Below are 21,891 nucleotides of genomic sequence, written 5' to 3' on the forward strand. Positions count from 1 at the left end.
AGTATAGCACTCAGCCAACAAAGGTCAGATAACAAAATTATGTTTTTTTTTCATTAAAAATAAATGATTGGATTGAAACAACAGAATGGCTTTAGATTGAATAAACATGTTTGGAATATCATATGACGCATTTGAAGTACTGAAATTATGGTTATGGCCCTCATATGTTTCAAAACCAGTGAGCGTTTGCACCCTATACAGCGTTGCAAAATAAACTCAGAAGGTATGAACCTGTGAACACGTTCTATAAATGACTCACTGATATTTTGTTGGGAGGGCTAGTTCAGGTTTGTATGGCAAAAGTACTTTATAATGGTTGGAACGGCCGCTCTACAAATTATTAATAAGCCAAACGGCGTATTGGTTTTGGTCAGCTGAGCTTTATTTTTATACATGGCAACACTGGTAGGAAGTGTGAGGCAAACACGTGGCAATACAATGGTGGAAGGGCTAATGTCATGTGAAACGGAGTCTGAAAAGAGGTTGGGCTTAGCTGCCCAAATAAGTATTATTCTTCATATTTCACGTGTGTTTTAATTCAAATGCGATTAAAGTTTCACTGTGTCGTTATTTGAGTATAAAATATTACATAGAAGCCGCTTAAAGTAGCACGCGGTACGTGTTACTTTTCTCGGCGTCTATCAGGACGAGCCAATCACGACTGTTCGTTGATTAACTATTATTCAACTTATTTTCACAGCAGCTGTCGGTACGGGTTTCTGTTTGAATGTCAAGTACCAGTCCTAGAAATTAACGCATTTAAACGGTTACGCTTTTTCAAAACACAAACGTCTCAAATCAAAACAAAACGCATTGTCATATGATCGCTGCTCAATGGAAGATGCATGTTTTGAGCAGCCAAGCGCCCCCCGCAGGAAATCAGTTTTTTTGTCCCAGGGTTTTAAAGCCACATTTGTCATCCAATGGTGAAAAGACCCAGTCACGTGATGCAGAAAGCAGGAAGCGCAGCCACATCAACAGCAGCACTAGAGTGAAACTGCAGAGAGCTCGACCTGAACGCCCGAACCAGGACCGAGAATAGACCAACTAGACACCATGTTTTGGAGACTTTTCTTCGTGACAATATTGCTGGCCTTCTTCGGATCGTCGATAAACCAGGGACTGGCGCAGGGTGAGTGGATTCATAATCTGTAAATACAACAATGAAACAGCGAGTCCCGGTTGGCACACAGCGCACACCAAAACAATCTCTATCACGCCACCGACTACAACTTAACTGTGATTTTAATTAGGAGTGGTTGCAATTCCTCTTCGATAACGTATTATTTTTCTCTTTCTGAGGAGTAAATGTTGGGTAATGATTCAGTTCTTATTGCATCAACTGCCCTCGGTAGCCTATTGCCAAATGACGAGGTCATTTTAGATTTCAAAAGAAGGGGAAAAAAATATTAAGAAATAATTTGGTTTTGAAAAGTCTTATGCAGTTAGACCTTCTTAATGAACCGAATCGAATCATTTGAACGGTAATCTTACTACACTTGTCCAGCCTACACATTTTAATCCACTAAAAAAGATCCGGATCCCAAGAGTCGTTTATTCAGGAATCGAACTACTTTGGTCGCTGTGCAAGTGTTTGAGTCAACAAAAAAATACTGAGTCTTTAGAGTCATTTTGGGTTTAAATTGGATTTTCCTAGTAGTTCTGTTTCACGTTATAGATTCAGCTGTGATGCATTTACAAGAATCCACGGTGTTCCTTCCATACCGGCGAAGGAAGGTTCGAGAACTAAAACCTCCTTTTCCGGTGTTTTTGAACGAATCATTCGAAAGAACTTATTGAGTTCCAACCTTAATTTTAATAGCATAGTCTTAAACACTTTCTCGTTTCAGATTTACCGTCTTTGTTTTAGATATTGTTCAATACTGAACTAAAATGGTAATTTTAAAGCTGTCTGAAATGATTGATTACACAGTGATCGCTGGCCTGCCGCTGTTATGTAATCCAATACTTAAATCAGGGTTTCTATTTTTTTTGTCTTGTGGCTTTGCTTCCATTGAGATCTACTGCTTTATGAAGATCTATATTTATCAAGAGAATCACATGTTGGGTTGTAAAATAAACCAAAGAACTCTCTCTGTTTTGGGGAAAAAGCACTAGGCACTTGGGCTGTGTCTTAAATTCTACTGGGCTGCGTGAAAATCAAATGAATTCACTATCTGTTTAATGTATATTATTATTTTTATTATGAGCAGTTACCTCTTAATGTTTCACCGAAATGCCATACATGGACCTTTTGATTTAAAACGGCCAGCTTCTCTCTGGAGATGTATACAGGGGCTTCTTTAGTAAAAATATTGTTATACTCACAATGTGGAGAAAAAAAATCTGCCATCACTTCTATCTCACAGAAGCCTTAAGCTTGTCACAGTCTTCTTAAATGACCTTGGTTTTTGTGTGATTTGCCAGAGACGGCAGATCATGTTCATTTGGTCACAAGACTCATTGGTCCTCTTGCCAGTTTTTCTGTTACTTCTCATCAACACAGTGTAAGATTAAATGCGTCAGTTTACTTACAGAAAAGATTTTAGGTTGGCATAAATGGGTATGGCTCTTATGTTTCAGCTAGAGACCTGGATAATGTTTTACTAATATTTTGTGGTTATTCATTGTGCCTTGTTTTTAGGTTTAAAGGCCAAGAGATAACACTGACGCATTCTCTGGCAACAAATCTAGGTCAACAGCAGAAGAAACCTGTAATAAAATGCCGGTGTTGCTTGATAATGACAAATGATAATGATGAGCTCATTGATCATTTTTTAGGCATGCAATATATGTTGTTTAATGGGTGGTTTCTTTTGCAGATGAAGACTGTGGAGTGTTGTCTTGTGGAGAATGTGGAAATACAACTCACTGCCAGTGGATGAAGTGCCAAGGTCAGTCCCTCCTCTGTTATGTATATATATATATATATATATATATATATATATATATATATATATATATATATATATATATATATATATATATATATATATATACATATATATATATATATATATGTATATATATATATACATACATATATATATGTGAAGAGTTCAGATGCAAATACCTTAAAAAGAAATCTTGGTCAAAAATGAGATAATGACACTGACACATACATAAATATAAATAAAAGCCATGATTAAGCACACTTCAGGATTTTCTGTTAAGCTTTCTTTTTATTTTTCCAAGCCACCATTTTGATCTATTTGGTATGATGCACACATGCTTCACCTGATTTACTAGTCACAGTGAATTGTCTGTTTTAGCAAACTACTCATTTCATTAATGGTAAATGGATTTGGCCTTCCAGCAGCATGTGTTTTTTTTTTGTTTTTTTTTTATTGAATATATAGCTTTGTTTTTGCTTCTGTGGTGTTGATATCCAATTTTGCTTGCTATATCCAGTTGTATTTTCACATTTAATAAAGATAAAAAATGAACAGCGGAACCTTCAGTTTTCCTGTTGCCAGATTATAATTGTGAATTTTCACCAAATCATCTCATATGGTTAGCATTGGTCTGCACATCGTTGATTCAAAACACAGATCCTGTAACTGTCTAAAGCGTTCCGAATGTGGTGTACAGATAATAGATGAGATCGTAAACCAGGGTTTATGTGTTTGGTGGTTCATTCAGTGCTTAATGCTGGCTTTGGTCAGTGTGAGCCTGAAGTAACTGCCCTTTTATCCCTGGAGTCCTTCTCCATGCCTCTTTGCTAATGGATGACGTGAAATGAATCAGAGAGAGTAAACATGCTAATGAAACGCACACACTGTTGCTATGGTGCTCGAAGCTCTTCAGGAAAAAAAAATGGGAGAGTAAGCAAGCAGAAAGAAAGTGGCCATATCATGGGTTAAAGGAGTGGAAAATTCAAAACTCTGATTATAGCATGAATGAATAAAGAAATACCGGTCATATTGTTTTAAAAACTTTTAAGATATAGATCTTAAACATCTATCCATTTTGAGTTGGTGCATCAAAAAAATTAATGTAAGGTTTTCACACATGCAAAATGTTTAGAAAAATGTCTACCAGGTCCATGTGTGTTACAAAATATTTTGACAGGGTCGCAAATAAGCATATATGTCTTAACAGAACATAATAACCTGTTCTCGCACAGTTTGGCACTGTTTTTTTTAATTATTATTATTATTATGTATTCTATACTTATTTTATATATGTTTTTTTACTTACTTTACTTAAGTGATGTTTCATTTAGGCCAAGTATGGTAATCCTTACTGGAAACACACAGTAGAAAGCATTGGGTGGCCATTTGCAGTTCGGTACCTTGCTCAGTATTGAGGGTGGAATAGAGTACTGTTCATTCACTCCTACAAGTCCTGTCAGTTCTGAGAATCAAACATGCATCCTTCTAGTTACAAGTCAGAATCTCCAACAATTATGCCGCATCAGCCCACATTTTGACTTTGAAGTGTGGTGTCAAACTGAGTGCCGATTATCTTGATAAAGTCAGATCGGAACAGCGTTATCAGAACACTCTGAGGGTGGTTGAGGCAGAAGCTGAAGCATAACCTAAGGAAGAAATACACTGCAAACAAGAATGCTTAATACATGTACACTAGGTTACATGGCAGTTGTGGCCTAATTGGTTAGAGAGTTTGACTTGTGTAGCATAAAGATTGTGGGTTCGATTCTCAAAACCAGCAGGAAAAGTAGGTGGGGGAAATAAATGAACAATACACTGTTCTACATTCAATACCATCAACTGAAAAGTGTCTTCCACACTCTGCTTGACGATACACTCTGCACAGTCATTTACGACAAAATGGCAGTGGCAGTAGGTAAATAAGTACAGCAAGTAAACAAATAAAGAATGTGCAAGCCATAAATTGCTTCTCAATATACAAATTTATATATATATATATATATATATATATATATATATATATATATATATATATATATATATATATATATATATACACACACAAATATATATATATATATACACACAATATATATATATACACAAAATATATATATATATATATACAATACACACACACATGTGTATATGTATAAAGTTTGTTACTTGACATGTAGAGCCAAAACGGATTCATAGGTTTGTATCAGTGAAGTGTTTCTGTTTTAAAGGTTAGATTGTATTCAGCATGTAAGCTTGTTAGTTTTTGTGTCATTTATTTATTTTTATTTAATTACTTTTTTTTTTTTTTTTTTTTTTTAGTCTGTCTTCTGGTTAATAGTTAAGCTGGTCGTTTATATTAAACTGTCTACCACATGGTCATGAACCACTTCCTTTGCACTTTTACAGGATTTGTTCTCGATCTTAAATTAAACATCAGCTGTCATTCTCTACATTTAGCGAGTCTGTATTGTTCCTCCAAGTAAGAGAGCTTGACAGTAAGGGTAAGGAGAAGTGGTCTGACGGGCCTGAGCAGGTGTTGTGTCTGTAACCGCACCTCCCCCCTTTAACAAAGCCAGTAGCGTTAGCATTGTGCTATCAGCTCCCCAGAGATGACGCGATCGGTTTACACTGATTCAGTGAAACAACGTGCTGGAAATATCTGGGTCTTTCCTAGTCTTTTCCTAGTGCAGACCAGTATAATCAGGTTAAAATGTTTCAGAGTGTTTAGATTATTAGAAAAAGGTTTGTGAATAGTTTTGAGTATTTCATAGGTACAAAATACGGGGTAAATGCTGCTAATCTGCTTTTAGGACAGGACATTTGATTCGTTTTGAGGGTGTTTCTACGAAGCTATGGCTTCCATGGCCTGTTTAAAACCATGTTTAGGCTAAATCAATGTGTTGTTACGCAAGCTGTAAATATGCTTATGTGAATTATTGGTTTATTGGTCTTTGTGCGTGTAGGAAGGTACAATGTTTGCGCAACAAATATTTAGACATTTCACTACATCAGTTGCATTAGATATTAGATTTACAATTAGGCATGTTTGCTAATCTTATCCAATGTAGTTATAACTTCATAGCATGCTGTGTGACCAAGTTCTGACATAAATCTCACACCAATGCAGAATATGTAATTCTATTCTTACAGATTTGTGCCACACATGTTTTAAGTCCACAATTGTGTGTGTGTGTGTGTGTGTGTGTGTGTATGTATATAAGAAACCAGGAAATTTCAGTGGCAGGTTTTGCGGTCTAATCCGTGAAAACCAGTAAAAGCAGGCCGGTTGACATCATATTCATTCATCTGATTGCTCTGGAGTGCTTGTTCAGTCCTTTTAAAGTAATGAGCATGTATGCATTTCCCTTCAATCATTACTTGAGTCTGGGTAACTGAATTTGTTTGGCTGTCTGTACGAACTGGTGAGGACTGAGAAGCAGTGTGGAATGCATGGACATTTTTGCAAGGGAAGCACTTATTCAGAAAGCAAGGAATTGAAAACATCTTGGTGTTGTCATAGTATGGAATTTCAACACGAGAGTTGTACCTTTCACAAAAGCATGTGACATTTCTTTCTCAGTGTAGGCTGTTTGGAGGCTATAAAGAACAGAAGGTACTTCCATACACAGATCTATAGTTTAACCCACCTGTTAAAATGTTTTTTTTTGGAGGGGCTCAGTTTACTTTTGACACAAAATACTCAAAGCGTGTCATGGTTCAGGACACTTGTGTTGTTTTGTGACTCAGCATTCTCTTTCAATACAAGTTGTAGCAACAGACAAACATCTTTATAAAGGCCTAGACTACATTATTTCTCAAGCCTTGAGAACCTGCCCGTAGTTTTTTGATGCATGTAAAAATGTTTTATGTATTATTTTTAATTATATTAAATTCCATAGATACTGAGATTTATTGATTTCAAGTTCTACATTCTACTTTTGTCCTATAATTATAAAATATTTAATTTCTAAATAATTTACTGTATGAACTAGTTGTTTAATATGTTTTGTTTGAGATGAATTTAAGCACACATCTGTGTGTACGCAGTTAGTGAATTAGTCTGTGACTCTTAAGGCTTTCTGAACTTAAGTCAGTGAAAAACATAAGGAAGACAACAGTGTCGGTAAAGTGGATTACGAAACAATGTGTAAAAATTGAATTATTGCTATCGGAAGGAATTTCTGCACTGAGCTGTCTGTCGTATTTACACACAATGATGTTCATGTGTGACGGGAGGATACTCTAAATGGAAACCAGCTGATAGTGACACAGACGTTTCTGGAAAATCTTCCTTGTTTCCTCCTCTTTCTCTATATGTCTTTCTCGCATACCGTCAGTTAATCATTTCACTTATTTCTGAGTCATAACCAATTTATGAGTCAAGGAAGTGTTTGTGATATGTATTCTTTATCTGATGGCATGTAAGGTTGATTAAAAGATCAGAAAGTTCTTTTTACATTTTTTATAAACTACTTTTATTATTTTTTTTGCTTTTTTTTATAATTTTTTTTTGTTATTACAGTTAGTCAATATGGTTTGTGTTTTTTTGGGGGTTTTTTCCCCCTTTTTTTCCATGCTACCAGCTAATAATATTGTTTCAGAGTTTTTTTTCCCCCCTCTCTATATCTCTGGTGTACAGGAAGGATTACTTGAACAAGAAATAATTCAGAATATATTTGAAATCTTTTCTCTTTTTTTCACATTTTAAATGCACAGTTTATGGAAGTTCTAAGTTGATGTTTAAATGGTTTTGTTTTCAATGCATTTCAGATACAGAGAAGTGTGTAAACGTCAGTGCTGAGAACCAAACTGCCAGCTGCGTTAAAGTGAACTGCACAGGTACACATCAGCTGCAAAAAATAATACATTTGCAAGTTGCAAATATGAATTGACCAATTGTATTTGATAAGATGAAGTGGGTTTAATATGTGCATTTTCTCTTAACTGCAGATTCGACGCCAGCCCCGTCAGTGAGCCCTACTACCGCAAACACTACTATCAATGGTAAGGCCATCTAGACCATTCTCATTCATACACGCCTCAAAAAGCATACCTACTTAGTTTAAAGCCCATTGCCAATGTCAGTTTTATTTACATTTATATATCACCTTTTAAAAACAACATTTTTTATGGTTAACCACTAAATCTAGCCATAAAATGTACCTGCACCTGTTCCTAACACAGAACAGTGCTTTTTTACTTTTTATTGCTGAGGTAGAAAAATGATTCTGAACTGCACTTTTTTTTTCCTGTGTAGATACCACAACAGCCACCACCACGACAGTTGCTCCGACTCAAAACGGCACCGCCACAAGTAAGTACAGCTCTCAATAACAGAATGAAACGCCTCCTTTATCCTTTTAATTTTCACTGAAAATTTTGCCTTTTCACAGATGCCACATCTGTGTCTCCTGCTCCCACTCCTACTCCTTCTCCATCAAAATCATCCACATTCGATGCTGCCAGTTTCATCGGTGGAATTGTGTTAGTGCTTGGCCTTCAAGCTGTCATCTTTTTCCTTTACAAGTTCTGCAAATCTAAGGATCGCAACTACCACACCCTGTAACACGCTGCCACCTGGAGGCACCACAAAACCCACACTCTGACCCCCAAAAAAGAGAGACGTTGTGCTCACAGATTCCTAAATACTCTTGTAATTAATTCTTCAGTTTAACCTCATATTTGACTTTTAATTCCTGTGATTTGAGCTTTGTTTTGTTAATCTTAGAGCTCTCACGAGCACTCAAGTTCATTAACACAAATACACCCAACACAAGAGTAAATATGCATTATGGGGTACGCGAAATATGTCCTGCTTTCGTGTACAACCACAGCTGTCTGAAATGTTTCATTATATGACAACACAGCGATTTGTCTCCTCGGTATCTTGGTGGTTCCCCTGAAAGGCATAGAAGGGGGCAACTTCTCATCACTCCTATGACAATACTAACAAACGTCCAGTGTTAATTTCAGGTAACTTTACTAGAACAGTATTTTAGACAGTTGCCATGACTGATGATTCTCAATATTCCACCAAGCCCTTCATAATCATCACCATGTTCAAAAATATCTATTGTTCAAGACCGAATGAACAATGTTTTTCCCCTTCATTTCAAATCTCTTTTGAATTTTCATCACATAGTCCTTTGGGTTGTATCCGTCTGTGTGTGATTTTAAAACACCATTTTTTTTTTTGGCCATTTTTCTTATTTACACCAATCAAGAGAGCCAAAGTGTTGCAATAAATTACGTTCCCCAGATTAAACAGTCACTATGAACTATCTACAGTTAGAGAACTAGTCTCAAAACTAGTTAAACCCCGCATCTCGCTTCTTTTTCTCCTCCCCTAAGGGCACAGTGGAGTGCTGGGTAATTTCAGAGATGCATTATATACCCATACTTAGCATTCTCTTTTTCTGGGGGGACTTACCAGCATATCGGCCATAAGTTATACTTTTGGGAGTTTATGTGGGTTTGAAACGATAGAAGCTCAGCCGATCTAGTTCTACTAACAGTCGAAATGAGTCTTCATTAGAATTAGTTGATTCTGCCGGACATGCGAAAAGAATAAGGCACTATGAGAGTGGAGGATCCACGATCCCGTTCAGAATGATTGACAGTTGAGTCAAAGTGCCTTTAGGTGGAGGCAGTGGCTTGCTGCCTTAAAAGTGAGCCTTAATAGTGTGAATGCGTTTGTGTTGGGCCTCTGTCGAGGCCAGGCTCTGTGTAAGAGTGTCTGCCTGTATGTCAGTGTGTTTATAGACACGCATGCGTGCTTGTTTCGATGAAGTAGATCTAGCGTCTGCCAGCTGGACTGATCGCTATATTATACAGAGTAGATCATTAAAAGTTAATTCATTTGTTGGATATGTCATGGTTCCTAAAAGCTTCTCTTTGTTCTGGAGGTTTTTTTTTTGTTACCTCAGAAATGTTGGTTGGATTCTAGCACTCCCTTTCAAAAACAGATTGATATTTGTACATAATCGGAATTCTGTGACCATAAACTGAATCAATAATAATATATATATATATATATATATATATATATACTCAAATGTCTTAAACTGAAGTGTACATACTTCATGATGATTAAAAACAGGCTTGTACGTAGATACTGATGTTTTTTTTAGGAGCCTTTGTGTTAAATACCATAAACAGAATTGAAATATGCTCTAGAAAAGTGCTATCAGATGTTTTGCTTATTGTCATTTTGTTTTTCTGTTGCTACAATTATCTCAAGATTTGGAATAGAGTCTTAGAATAGAGTTGTGTCGGTCTCATCATTTAATGCTTGTTTTTTGGGTAGATTTGATTCCAATGCACAATTGACTTTCAATACGCCTAATTCCTGCCTTTGCTGAGCACATTTTGTTTGGTACTATGTTCATAAAATCATTTGTCTGGATAGTGTGTTGGCACGTTTATAGGCCCGGGGGCCTGTATTTTTATTTTTTTTCCCCTTCATTCCTGTGTTATGAGATATGAAATGTAATAATCTTGATTAGCTTGCTGCTAATAACTTCCTCTGCGAAACAGAATGTCATTGGCTTGGGAAGTGATTTGGGTGGCAAATTTTGTAATGGCAGAAATGAAATGTTTTGTTTGGTGCGTGCTTTCGTTTTCATCTGCTTTGTTGACCTCCTAATGCGTTTCATTCCCAGCATTTCATTCCTTCTAGGAAGATGACTGTAAAGGCCTCACTTTCTTTGTTGAACCACTCTGATTGCTTGTCTATTGTCATGTCATGGTTCTTAAATGCCAAAGTTGTCTATTTTAGCACGAGTCACTGAAAAGCTGCTACAATGCTTCATGAGCTTCATTGTGCCCATAGTGTAGTCATAGTGAGATCCTATTGTTTGCCATTTCGCTTCAGCTTTGCCAAATTAAAAACACTGTTTACTTTAGAGACGTTCAGACTGCGCAGTGTTTCGATTATGTATTCTTTTTTAATAATGAACATAAAACATAATTACACAACTCATCACAGTATTGTCTGTTTAGCATCAGGCTACATCCAAAGATCCCACTTGGTTGCGAATCGATTTTCCGCTGTGCATGCAAAGGGCTGTAAAGAACATGCTACATTTTTCGTATTCAGAGCTTAGTGAAGGATGCTGTGTCAGACGGTGAATGGCTCAAAATCCTCTCACACTCGGAGAATTCAACCTAATTTCAAGTAGTCTGTGGCCTTGATTTCTTATGCCTTTTGTTTGTGTGCATGCGTGTATCAGATTTCCACAGAAACAGCCATAACAATGCCATATTCTGTCATCGCTCTGAGCTAGTGTTGCATTCCTTGCTGCACCTTTTGAAGATGAAGTGCCTTAATTATTTAAGATTAGACAATGAAGATTACTATTGTCATGAAGACTTGCACTCAAATGGATTTGAACGTTTTAGAGTGAAGTTGTGAGTGGATGATGAGTATAGCATTTTGCTTGTGCCACCCTTTTGTTATCTTAATTGCTAAGATTTAACACTTAACGGAGTAATTTCTTTTTTTTAATGGCTGTAATTACATTTGGTCTGTTGTCCAGCAGTGCATTTTTTTTTTTTTTAATTGCTTCTCTTAAACATGCACATGCCCAACACACACTCTTGTCAATAAGAAGACGCTCAACTGTTGCGTCTGTGTCCAGAAACTCTGCCTTAATTGTTTTATGCTCTATCTTGGTTTTATTTCTCTGGAACACTTTCTTTTGTTCTCGTTTTCTCATTTCAGATCTGCATTCGCAATTAGGTTGGAAATGTGATTAATTAAAGTTTGAGTATTGTAAAACATTTGTGAGTGTTGTTTTATGTTGTCTTTTTTTTTTTTTTTTTTATAGTAACCTTTGTGACCAACACAAAGGTTTTACAGCACCGTAAATGATTAACAGCCACTATAGAGGTTCATTATGGAGTTAAATAAAGTTAATTGCGACTTTATATATGCAGAATGCACCATTAAATCTTGCAGTGTCTTTTTTTCATTTATTTACAATTATAAATTCTATCTTGTCTTAAGTAGAAATGGGCTTCCATTAGCCACAGTTTGCAGAATATAAGGATTGTTTTTTCAGTGTAAAGGCTTTTATATTTATCCAGTAATACAGTTTATTTTACACACAAAAAACTTTATATATAATCTAGGAATAAAGAGGTAGAGAAACAAACTATTTAGAATAAAGAGCCTTGAGATTACAAAATTGCACACAAATCCAGTGAGAATTCTCGCTAAAATGTCTTTTAATCCCTGGACTCTATTTATTTCAATATCAGCGTGTTCTAGAAAACAGTTCTTAAAACACACACACTGTAATGTTTAACTAACAGGATATATGCTCACCCTCAGGGTCGGCTCCATTCTTGCTTACTTTGCATAAAATACTTCTCTGGACAGGATGTGCATGTGTTGGGATTCAACATTTTCCTTTGTACCACAGTACTGAAAAGAAAAGATGACTATAAAGGTCACGAGTCATTTAAGAGAAATTCGGTATTACAAGGATATTTTCAATGATGCACTGTAACAACCAGTTAACAGGCCGAGGCCAATAATCAAGGACTGTGAGCACCAAGAATCAATGATATTACATTGTGTGTGTTTGCCAGCGCTTCCTGTATTCAAATGAGTTTATGCAATACTAATTTAATCTGTACTGTGTCACAGAGCATAATCCAATAAGACCATATGAACAAAACAGTCCATCTTAGTATGCTTTTGTTCATTTTTTGTCATCTGCTCTCCTCTTATATTTTTTCATTTGTGGTTTTTCAAGTTGTAAACCTGGTGACCATCATCACTTGCGGTTGTAACAAGATCAGATGTCAGAGAATGGGATTATTTTGTTGTGGAAACTGTAGGAAACGGTGTGTCATCTGATTGTAATTCACATAAGAAACCACACAAAAGCTGACGCTGCTAGAACACTTTGGTTTTTTTTTCCCCTCGTGTTTTTCGCCACCATCACTTTTGTGTTACATTCTTACGCTCGGAGTGAGATAAATAAAAAGTCCTACCAAAAGGCCTTTTCTTAATATATTTTAGTGATTGTGTAAAATGTGTTAAAACTGAATGACAGGACTTAATTCCATCCATTGGAGGCTGAAAAGTGTTTAGACTACAGAATAAAAGAGTCAAGTTGGTCTGTACTATAAATATATGCATATATTTTATTCACAACTTATTCAAATAAAAATATGAATAATTAAAAAGCTCATGAAAGTCATTCAGAGTCATATAGTTTTTTCAGATGAATCAGTGTTTTCTGATCTTCTGAGGGCAAATATAATTATTCCAGTGTAACACTTATAAGCCCCAAATGTGTTTCAGGGAAGTGTAACTACGTTTCCCACGCAATGTCCTGTCTGCGGAGGCTAGAGCACAGTTTCTGTGTCTGTTTGAGGAGCCTCAGAGACTCCTGACTGCTTCTGCTGTGTTTCTGCCCCGTGCTGGCTGAGGCTTTGACAGGGGACGGTGGCAGTGGTTGTACCCCACTCTGTGCCCTGGTTTTGGCCTCTACGCTGGCAGCCCTATGAAGCTTCTGCTGCTTTTGTTTGGGGCTACAGGATGGCTGGGACAGTTTCTGAACCTACAGGAGCAAAAACAGCTTTTGATATACATCAGAGTTTTCTACAGGACATTTTTATCTACATACTATCACAAAAAACAGTGTAATGTGTAACTTCAGTTGTTGTAACAAAAGTTTGAGCTTACCGTTTGCTGATGCTTGCGCAGTTTGGAGATCTGAGCTGCTTTCTCCTCCATTCTCTTGACCAGACAGTCCAGCTCTCTCTCCAGATCATCACGAAGCTCTCGTTTAGAGGTCTCGTCTATTTGCTTGACCAGCTCCTGGTGTTCACTGTCACAAACGCAATGTTTAAACCTACTGTCCCTGTCAATGCATTACAAAAAAACTAGTCTTGCTGGTCAAGATTGGTGCGACTCACAAGCTCATCTGTCCCAGTTCATCCTGAAGGGCGAGCAGAATATCAGAAAGGCCGCCCAGTGTGGAAGCTGCTTTGCTGGGGGGGGACGGAGGTCTGCGCTGGGTCTGCTGGTTCTCAGAAACGGACTTCTGCAGTGCACTGACTCTCTCACACAGTTGGGGGTTTCTGTGCTTCATCATGTGCAAAACACTCTGAACATTGGCATTGACTGAGTGACTCGGACTGGTAGACTGAGAGAGAGAGAAAACTGCTCAAGATAACATTTATTACTATTATTATCATAAATCCTGATCACAGTTACTGTTTAATATTTTTATGGAAATTGTGTTTTTTTTTACTGTCACTTTTGTGTAATAATAACCATGTAAAAATGTAAATAATGTGTCGGTTGAGGTCATACTGACTGTTCCAGCCACAAATGGGAGGTGTTTAGCCTTTGGAGTGGGAGGTGCCTCCACCTTCATTGAGGTGGGCTTCTGACACAGTGTGAAAAAAGAAAATGTTATTAACACAACTCGCTGCAGAATACTAGTGTTCTGTCCTGTAAATATACTGACACCTTGTGCTCACTATACATTACTGCACAGCATTTCTTTTACCTTGAAAGAGCCCTTTTCTTTCTTTTTTTTCTTGCCTTTAGGTTGAGTCACAACAGAAAGGGACAGGAGATTGTTTTCAAGCTCTCGCTGCAACTGATGCCAAGAAAAGCAAAGAAACGGCATGAATGCATGCATTTTAAAAATGGCTTTTTGATAAAAGATTTACATAAATCAATTTTTTTATGAATATGTTTGCAATTTAGTCTTTTTTGATTTACCTCCTCTGCTTTTTCCTGCATAATTTTGCGTTCATGTTGCTCCTCTAAAAGTTTCTGCTCTAAGAGCTCAATCTTCCTCTGAAGATGAAATATAGAGGACGATTGAAAAAATAAAATAAAATAAAATTCCCCCCAATGACTACTGTGTATATTGAGTGCATATGTTTGTACCTCAGCTATTGACTGTGTGCTGGTAAGTTTAAGATACTCCTTTTCCAGCCTATCCAATTTGTTGAGTTGTGTCTGCATTTGTTGGTCTGTATGTGTGCTTTGCCTACACAAAGAGTCCTAAGGACCAATCAGAGCACAGAAAAGGGGAAACAGAGAGAGATTAAGATGGGTTTTGAAAGGTCAAAATTGCTTGAGCTGTATCTTTTCAAATGAGAATTTACAACACTCGTTTAAGTGCACAAGCTCTTTAGCATTTGTGTTTTTGCTCACCTCTTTGTCTGTGCGAGTGATTCTCTCTCTCTCTGCACACTCCACCATTTTCCTCATGTAGTCAAGCTGTTTTTCCAGCAGAGAGCAGCGCGTTTCTGCAGAATGAAGCTTGGAAACCAGCTCTGAAAGGAAGATGAAAAACAGAGACGACTTAATACAGTACTGGACTTTTCAATTATCATTCAAACCAAAAACCTGTTGATGAACACTTTTACCTTTCCTCTGTGTAGAGTGATTCTCTTGTGTGCTGTGACATGGTCCTCTCTGTACAGAAGCATCCAACTTATGTCGAACAGTCTTAGGGAACTGATGGACGTTCCTCTCTGCCTGAACTCTCTCCAGCTCCAGCCGTCGCATCTTCTCTTGCAGCGTTTTCAGGGCAGCTATCACTGCTGTTCAAACACAGCAAACATTTAAATTTGGTTTTATTTATTTGGGTGCATAATACGGTCCTCTGCGTCTAATAATTCAATTCACCTCTGCTTCCAGCATCAGGTACGGTTTGATAAAACTGTGGGCTGATGTCCTGCACACCTGAGCTCTTTCTTTCCTGTGGATTTGTGGCTGTGTCCATGTACAGAGGTCTTGACAGCTTCTCTGGAGGTTGGTAAAAACTTCCAACATAACTCTGTTTAGATGGAGAGTCCAGATTCAGAGTCTGTAAATCAGAAATAAAAAAATAATAGATTTTTATGGCGAAAACCAAGTCTTTGAATGAGTGACCGATAATAATACAGTTATATATCCAGACCCAGACTCTTATAGAATACAATACAGTTAGGAAATGCAAGTTAGCCCCATTGTTGTATACAAAGTCACTTTAAAGTCAATATACATCTCCTGGATAATTAATTAAATGGCTGTGTGTCGAAAGCTAGACAGCTGCTTTCTGGGCTAAAATAAACGTTTTACGAAGCCAAAACGTTTTTCTCTTGCTCTCTAGGCTGCTCAGTACGAACTGTGAACAAGCTAATAAGGCTAACGACTGTGATACAGCAATGTGAATCTCGCTAAGAATAATAGCAGCCGCAATAAAAAATATTTTGCATAAAGCTAAATACCTGGTCTCTGTAGTGATCCATTATGACTTTACGTTACACGTAAAAGACTAAAACGATGCAGCCTAGTCATCGAGGTTACAGACGAATTAGCTGAATGTGTCCTGTTAACAGCTGTAGCCGACAGCGCCTCCCAGTTTCAAATTTCCCTCTTCTTTTACCGCCCTCAGTGTTTCCGCATACACACAATGACCACAGCTTCAACAATATTCAATATTCTTAACAGACAGACAGACAGACAGAGACAGAGAGACTGACAGACAGACAGATAGATTTTTTTAACAATAAAGTGAGTTGACTGCTGGAATTCTACTGCCCCAGGCACAGCTTCAAGGTCCTAGTTATTAAATAAATAAAAAATAACAAAACCACTAATTTACATCTTCCCTGTTATTTCTGAATTAGTCATGCTGACAACATCCAGTTCTATTTTTTTTTTTTTACTGAGGATGCTTTAATATAATAATGCAAGAGGAGCTTTAAAGAGGGCATTGGTCGTATTTGTAAAACAGTAAGAGGTAGTATAGTCAGAGCTATTCTGTTTTTAGAGACTAGCTCACGTATTTTAGTTGAATAATATAGCTGAATATCTTGTGAAAGCTTTGCATTAATCATAAGGGTTTTGAGATAAACAAGTGGTGGCGGGGCCCCTGCAGTTACCAATGTTTTTTGTGGTTATTGGTATTTGTAGTTCTGCGTTTTATTTGTGCCACCACGAGAACGTTGATAATAACGAGCTTCTGAACTACAATTCCCTTTTTATTTGCATTGGGAGGCGCGGCCTGAAAGGAACGCCTTTCTAATCGTTGATTAGTGCGCCGTGAGCATATCTCCGCCCATTACTTTTTTTTTAGAACACTATTGGACCGGGGTACCTGTCAATCAAATGTTAACTCAAGCCGCCGCAAAAGACTGAAATCGACTGAAGAGCCAGAGCGCAGGAAGGTCTCATTCAACGGCAGCGGGGACGACTAGAGAGAATGTGAATTTAGTAAGTATTTTTATCTGACATATTTTACACATTCCTTTTTAAAATAGAACGCGCTAACTAATTACTGGCCATACCTGTGACTTAATTAATTGAAGGATATGTTTGTTGCCTAATAAAATAACTTGATTGAACGTCATTCAACGGTTTTTTTTTAGAATGTGCCTAATGTATAATATCATACTCAGTGTTTCTTTTGTAAAATAAACAGTTTGTATAGCAAAAACTATAAATATTTTTTTCCCCTAGACAATTGAAAATGTGTCAGTTCCAGTGTTTAAACAACCGAAAACAAAAACCTTAACAACTTTTGTTTGGTAAAGCATTCAGCACATTATATACACATCTTTTGTATAATGCCTGCTTAGACATGCACTTGCAAAGTCTGTTTATACTAGCAGGATAATATGGAACATTTTTGGAAGGATTTGCAGAATTCCTTTGTCAGCTTGAAGCAGAGAAGATTGGTTTAGGATTGTTTTAGCTATATTAATAATTTCTACATATTTTTGTCTTATGCATGGATCATCAGTCTTTCAGGTGTATAGCTGAAGAATAGTAGACTGTTACAGTGATGGATGTGAGAGATGCTGCGGGAAGGTGGGATGCTCTTGGCAGTCGAGACTCGAGCTCCAGACACGCAGCAATGGAGCTCATTCACCAGGAGGTGATGAAGAGAATAGAGACCATGGGGCCGATTCCGGACCCGCAGTCCTCGTCTCACCCAGCTATGGATGACAGCCTGTCCATTGATGTCAACGCTCTCCTGGCTCATGTCCTGATGCTCTCCAAACGGTGTCCTTATGAAGACATCAGGAAGAAATGCATATGTTTGCTCCAGAAGGTTCAGGTCAGTACTTTATTAATTACTGAGATAATAAGGTTGATTGTATGTTCAATACTTTCTGTACATGGTCTCTATGTGACTTTAAAAAAAAAAACATCCTTGCATATAATATTTTGGTGTATAATTGTACTACATTTATGCAGACCATGCCCTTTGTACATTTGTACCCCGCTGTATAGATGTATAGCCTATTGGTTGAAAGGTATTTCTTTACATCCATGAATTTTGCGCAAAAATGTAAATGTTAAGGTTAACTAGAAGAATAATTTTATATTTCATATACAGTGTTTTCAAATGCATTTTGTTTTTAATGCAGTGTTTTTAATAATTCATCTTTAATACATCAGTGACTTTTTTTAAACATAGAATTTGAAAAACTGGAAATATTAGCAAATTTAGATTTCAAAGGAATATTTTTTATTCTATTTATGCTCAATTTTAGTTATTTGCGCCTGCATAGTTACTTGTTGTTAGTGGGGTATTCTATGAAATTACGTTGTTGTTTTTTTTTTTTAAAACCTAATCCATTTATAACATACAACAGGAAAATCATGAAAAAGTCATTAAAATTGGTCAGAAATTGTGGGAACCTCGAAGGGCCATTTATTTGTAAAAAGCAATATGTGAGTAGTAAATAAGCGGGATTTTTGGTTTTGGCTCTGATGTTTTCCTGTGGTCCCCTGTTGTTTTTAATTTAATTTCAAACCATGCATATATATATGCCTATATGCCTGTAGCTTAGGTAAAGGCTGAAAGAAAACTGCAGATAGAAAAGATATGATAATGTGAAGTGTAACAGTTACTATATTTGTTGTTTACACAAGCATGTATTTGTTTATGCGGGATTGCATGTACGCCACATCTTAAAATAGCTCTGCCCGGGTTGAGGAAGCTAGGGGACTGGGTCATTTATTACAGTATTTGAGGCTCCAGAGTTCACTGGAGGAGTCAGAGAGGACCAAGGGCTCTCCTTAGTCACACATACTGTTTAAAGGTTTACCAGAACATCTGAATCCATTTGGCCCATGTCTGTACATTGAATGTGATTGGCCATTCATTTCCTGTGATCCTAAAATGTTGAGAATATTATTTTAAGAGGTTTTCCATCAGAGACTCAGAGCTGAAGCTTTAGATGTCAGAATATTAACATGTACTTGTTGCAGATTGCTTTGTTAGTGTTACCTTTTGGATCAGCAACTTTGGTAATTAACACAGATGTGTGATTAATCAACCCAAAATGTCACAAAAATACGCAAAAACACAAGACACATTCACACACAGTATTAGATCTCATGTATGTATGTATGTATGTATGTATGTATGTATGTGTGTGTGTGTGTGTGTGTGTGTGTGTGTGTGTGTGTGTGTATATCCTATTTATACAAAGCCCTCTCTTTGGATAAATTGGAGTTTGTTTTGTGTTGTTAGATGACAGGATGTTCCTCCCTTGTTTTGTGTTGACCTTTTAACCCTTTCTGATTACTGTATCAGTGGTAAGCCGTCTGCTCTTATATCCGGAATTATGGGATTCAAGGGGCCATGACAAATGAGGCCACAGCAGTAGAGAAAAAAAAAATTGACCTTTGATCCAGTGAGCACCACACAGATGCTGGCAGGCGTAGACACACTCAGGATGTGACCTCAGAAAACAGTAATCCTAAAAAAATTATTAATGATATAGTGCAGCATTGTTTTGTAATTGTGGTCGACGCAGCCTACTTGTTTGATACAACACTTACAGGTGTCCTCAGGTTGTACATCACACCTGAATGAGTTGGACCTGAATCGTTCATTGCGAGTGTGCTTATGCGTGTGCGCACACTAATGCATGTTTCTGCAGTGATAAGCCCTGAGAAGCTGTGGATAGAGAGACAGATCTAGGTCAGTGTCAGTCCACTGGTCTGAAGGGAGTTTTAGAAATTATGTAAGATGCCTATATTTCCTATGACCCACGTTTTTTGTTCGTTATGGTTCATAATGTCATGTTTCTTATTTGCAGGTGGCGCTAGTTGTCTGCAAATGAGAAAATTGACAACACTTAACTTTGCAAATGATGTACAATTAATTAACAGTATTGATATTTACGTTCCTATATTACTTATTTTGATTATTATAAAGGTCAAAGCAAAGATGTTTTACCTCATTAAACATGAGCCTTGTAGACGCCAGGCTTCCTAGAGTAATGTTACAGTACAGTGCTGAAAAATTTCATTATAGAGACAGTAAGACATGTTACAGAAAGCTGTAGAGGAGTGCATTTGTTGCCCACCCAGGCTTTGAAAACGATTCCTTCCCTGAGGTCTTAAATTAGCTGTGGGCCTTGTGAGGGTCATGTGGATTGGATGTGTGTTTGCATGTGTATGCGCGCGTGTGTATGTGTGTTTGTTATGTGTATGAAAGCTGGGAGTCACCATGGTACTTGGCACCGGTTTAGTGAGCTGAGTGCTAGTAATATTAAGTGTACATGTCTTAGTGGTGATTTTGTAAGGCTAAATTATTTAATCCGCTATTGCATGCATTAAAGCAATGCTAAAATATTTAATTTAGTTTCTTGTGTAAAATAGGCCTAATTAATATTTGAAATACCATATTTCAAAATGTTGAAATATGGTGTGAATAAATGTAAGTTATTTTTTTAAATTAAAAATACAGTAATAAGGCAATATTGTGAACTATTAAATTGTAAAAGAAAAAATCTATATATATATTTTTTCATTAAATGTAATTTTTCTTTTCTTTTTAATTTTTAGAAGTCATTACTTCAGTCTTAAGTGTCACATGATCCTTCAGAAACCATTTTAATATGCTGATTTGGTGCTCAAAATTATATATATATATATATTTCCAGCTTTCTTTTATAAGAAAATTGCTTAGGAATGGCTATTTTTTTCTCTTAACAGTATACTATGCCTAAAAAGCCATAGCCATCAGGATGTAGTGTGACCAAAATAGCTTATTAATATAAGTCTTTTCTTCATTTTAAACTATTTTATTTTCATTTTGTATGCACTGAAGAAGAACATTTGATTGCAGACTGATGAAAATGGGTTCGTCACCCTAAGGCAGCATTGTGCAATAGAGGGTTAAGCGAGGAGAAAAGAAAAGGATAAATAGACACTTTATTTATACTTCACCTTAGAGAAAAAATATGAGTGGAAAACAATCTGCAAACTGTATTTTCTCCCTATTTAGGAGAAGGGAGCTAACATGACAGCATGGAGTTCTGTAGCACAACAACCCCTCGATTGGGGAGGGGGGACTTGTTTGTGGTAACTCCGCTAAGGGGAGGGGAAAATCCTTAGAAACCTCTCTCAACTCTAGGAATTGAGGAATGGTACTGCCCTAGAGGAATGACGGCTATTTGGATGTGAAAAATGGCTTGGTTCCAAAAAAACAAGTCTTTGGATGGAAAACGGAATGAAAGACATACACTCCCCCAAATACTCAGTACACAACATAACACCATAGTTAGCACTTTGGCTTCTTAGATGGTGTGCGTATGTGACATTTTTCTCCCCTGCTGGTTCAGTCTGGGAGTGTTATGAGCGTTGTTAATGCTTTTATGAGAGCGCTGTTGATGCCACTTCTGTTGATCTGCACAAACACCTCATGAAATAAGCAGGATGAGGAAAGCGGTGCAGATGAAATACAGAATCAGCTGTTGGCAGGATTACGAATGTAAAAGTTGAAGACATTCTAGGAGAAAGATAAGCACAATGCAAGCAAGCACAGTTTTTCAGAGTGTTGGATGTTATGCTGTGTACAAGGATCAGATTACAGCCCATCTGTTGTCGATTAATATGAATGAATGCATGTAAAGCTGTGCACATGGATCTATACAGGATTTGTTTTGGGGGAAATTTTTATTATAACATTATAGTTAGTTTTTGGAATCGACACAGCAGATCAAGTCC

At 37.0% G+C, this 21,891-nt stretch overlaps 3 protein-coding genes across 4 annotated transcripts in view; 2 read left to right on the plus strand and 1 right to left on the minus strand.

Annotated features, from left to right (window-relative positions):
- The first annotated feature begins 941 nt into the window (after positions 1–941).
- cd164 (CD164 molecule, sialomucin) lies at positions 942–11,675 on the plus strand. The gene is made up of 6 exons (XM_043219079.1): positions 942–1,132; positions 2,823–2,894; positions 7,665–7,733; positions 7,845–7,898; positions 8,152–8,208; positions 8,288–11,675. The coding sequence occupies exons 1-6, from the start codon at positions 1,057–1,059 to the stop codon at positions 8,458–8,460; spliced, it is 501 nt and encodes a 166-aa protein (XP_043075014.1). The 5' UTR covers positions 942–1,056; the 3' UTR covers positions 8,461–11,675.
- A 1,354-nt stretch (positions 11,676–13,029) lies between these two features.
- cep57l1 (centrosomal protein 57, like 1) lies at positions 13,030–16,345 on the minus strand. 2 transcript variants are annotated; one of them, XM_043219078.1, is made up of 11 exons: positions 16,146–16,345; positions 15,562–15,742; positions 15,300–15,473; positions 15,085–15,206; positions 14,815–14,931; positions 14,644–14,721; positions 14,426–14,518; positions 14,231–14,302; positions 13,827–14,056; positions 13,594–13,738; positions 13,030–13,468 (listed from the first exon to the last, which is right to left on the minus strand). In XM_043219078.1, exons 1-11 carry the CDS (start codon positions 16,164–16,166, stop codon positions 13,220–13,222), a joined length of 1,482 nt encoding a protein of 493 aa, XP_043075013.1. In that variant the 5' UTR covers positions 16,167–16,345; the 3' UTR covers positions 13,030–13,219. The 2 variants fall into 2 exon arrangements, with proteins under 2 accessions (XP_043075013.1, XP_043075012.1); XM_043219077.1 differs by having other exon boundaries at positions 15,300–15,476; positions 16,146–16,341.
- Positions 16,346–17,018: 673 nt separating this feature from the next.
- Positions 17,019–21,891, plus strand: part of sesn1 (sestrin 1) — a 36,161-nt gene continuing 31,288 nt past the window's right edge. The window contains exons 1-2 of the mRNA XM_043218832.1: positions 17,019–17,133; positions 17,663–17,980. Coding sequence (XP_043074767.1) covers positions 17,705–17,980 — 276 coding nt within the window. The 5' untranslated portion in view covers positions 17,019–17,133; positions 17,663–17,704. The remainder of the gene's footprint in view (positions 17,134–17,662; positions 17,981–21,891) is intronic.

The sequence above is a fragment of the Puntigrus tetrazona genome, chromosome 20, assembly GCF_018831695.1.
Source record: "Puntigrus tetrazona isolate hp1 chromosome 20, ASM1883169v1, whole genome shotgun sequence".
NCBI classification, from domain to species: domain Eukaryota; kingdom Metazoa; phylum Chordata; class Actinopteri; order Cypriniformes; family Cyprinidae; genus Puntigrus; species Puntigrus tetrazona.

Excerpts from the sequence above, each read along its gene's own strand:
- cd164 (XM_043219079.1), top strand. The coding sequence starts at position 1,057 with ATGTTTTGGAGACTTTTCTTCGTGACAATATTGCTGGCCTTCTTCGGA. Across the intron at positions 7,734-7,844 it reads CGTTAAAGTGAACTGCACAG|ATTCGACGCCAGCCCCGTCA; the intron begins GTACACATCAGC and ends TCTTAACTGCAG. Across the intron at positions 7,899-8,151 it reads CGCAAACACTACTATCAATG|ATACCACAACAGCCACCACC; the intron begins GTAAGGCCATCT and ends TTTCCTGTGTAG.
- cep57l1 (XM_043219077.1), bottom strand. The coding sequence starts at position 16,166 with ATGGATCACTACAGAGACCAG. Across the intron at positions 14,519-14,643 it reads TGCAGGAAAAAGCAGAGGAG|TTGCAGCGAGAGCTTGAAAA; the intron begins GTAAATCAAAAA and ends TCTTGGCATCAG. Across the intron at positions 14,303-14,425 it reads AAGAAAAGGGCTCTTTCAAG|AAGCCCACCTCAATGAAGGT; the intron begins GTAAAAGAAATG and ends ACACTGTGTCAG.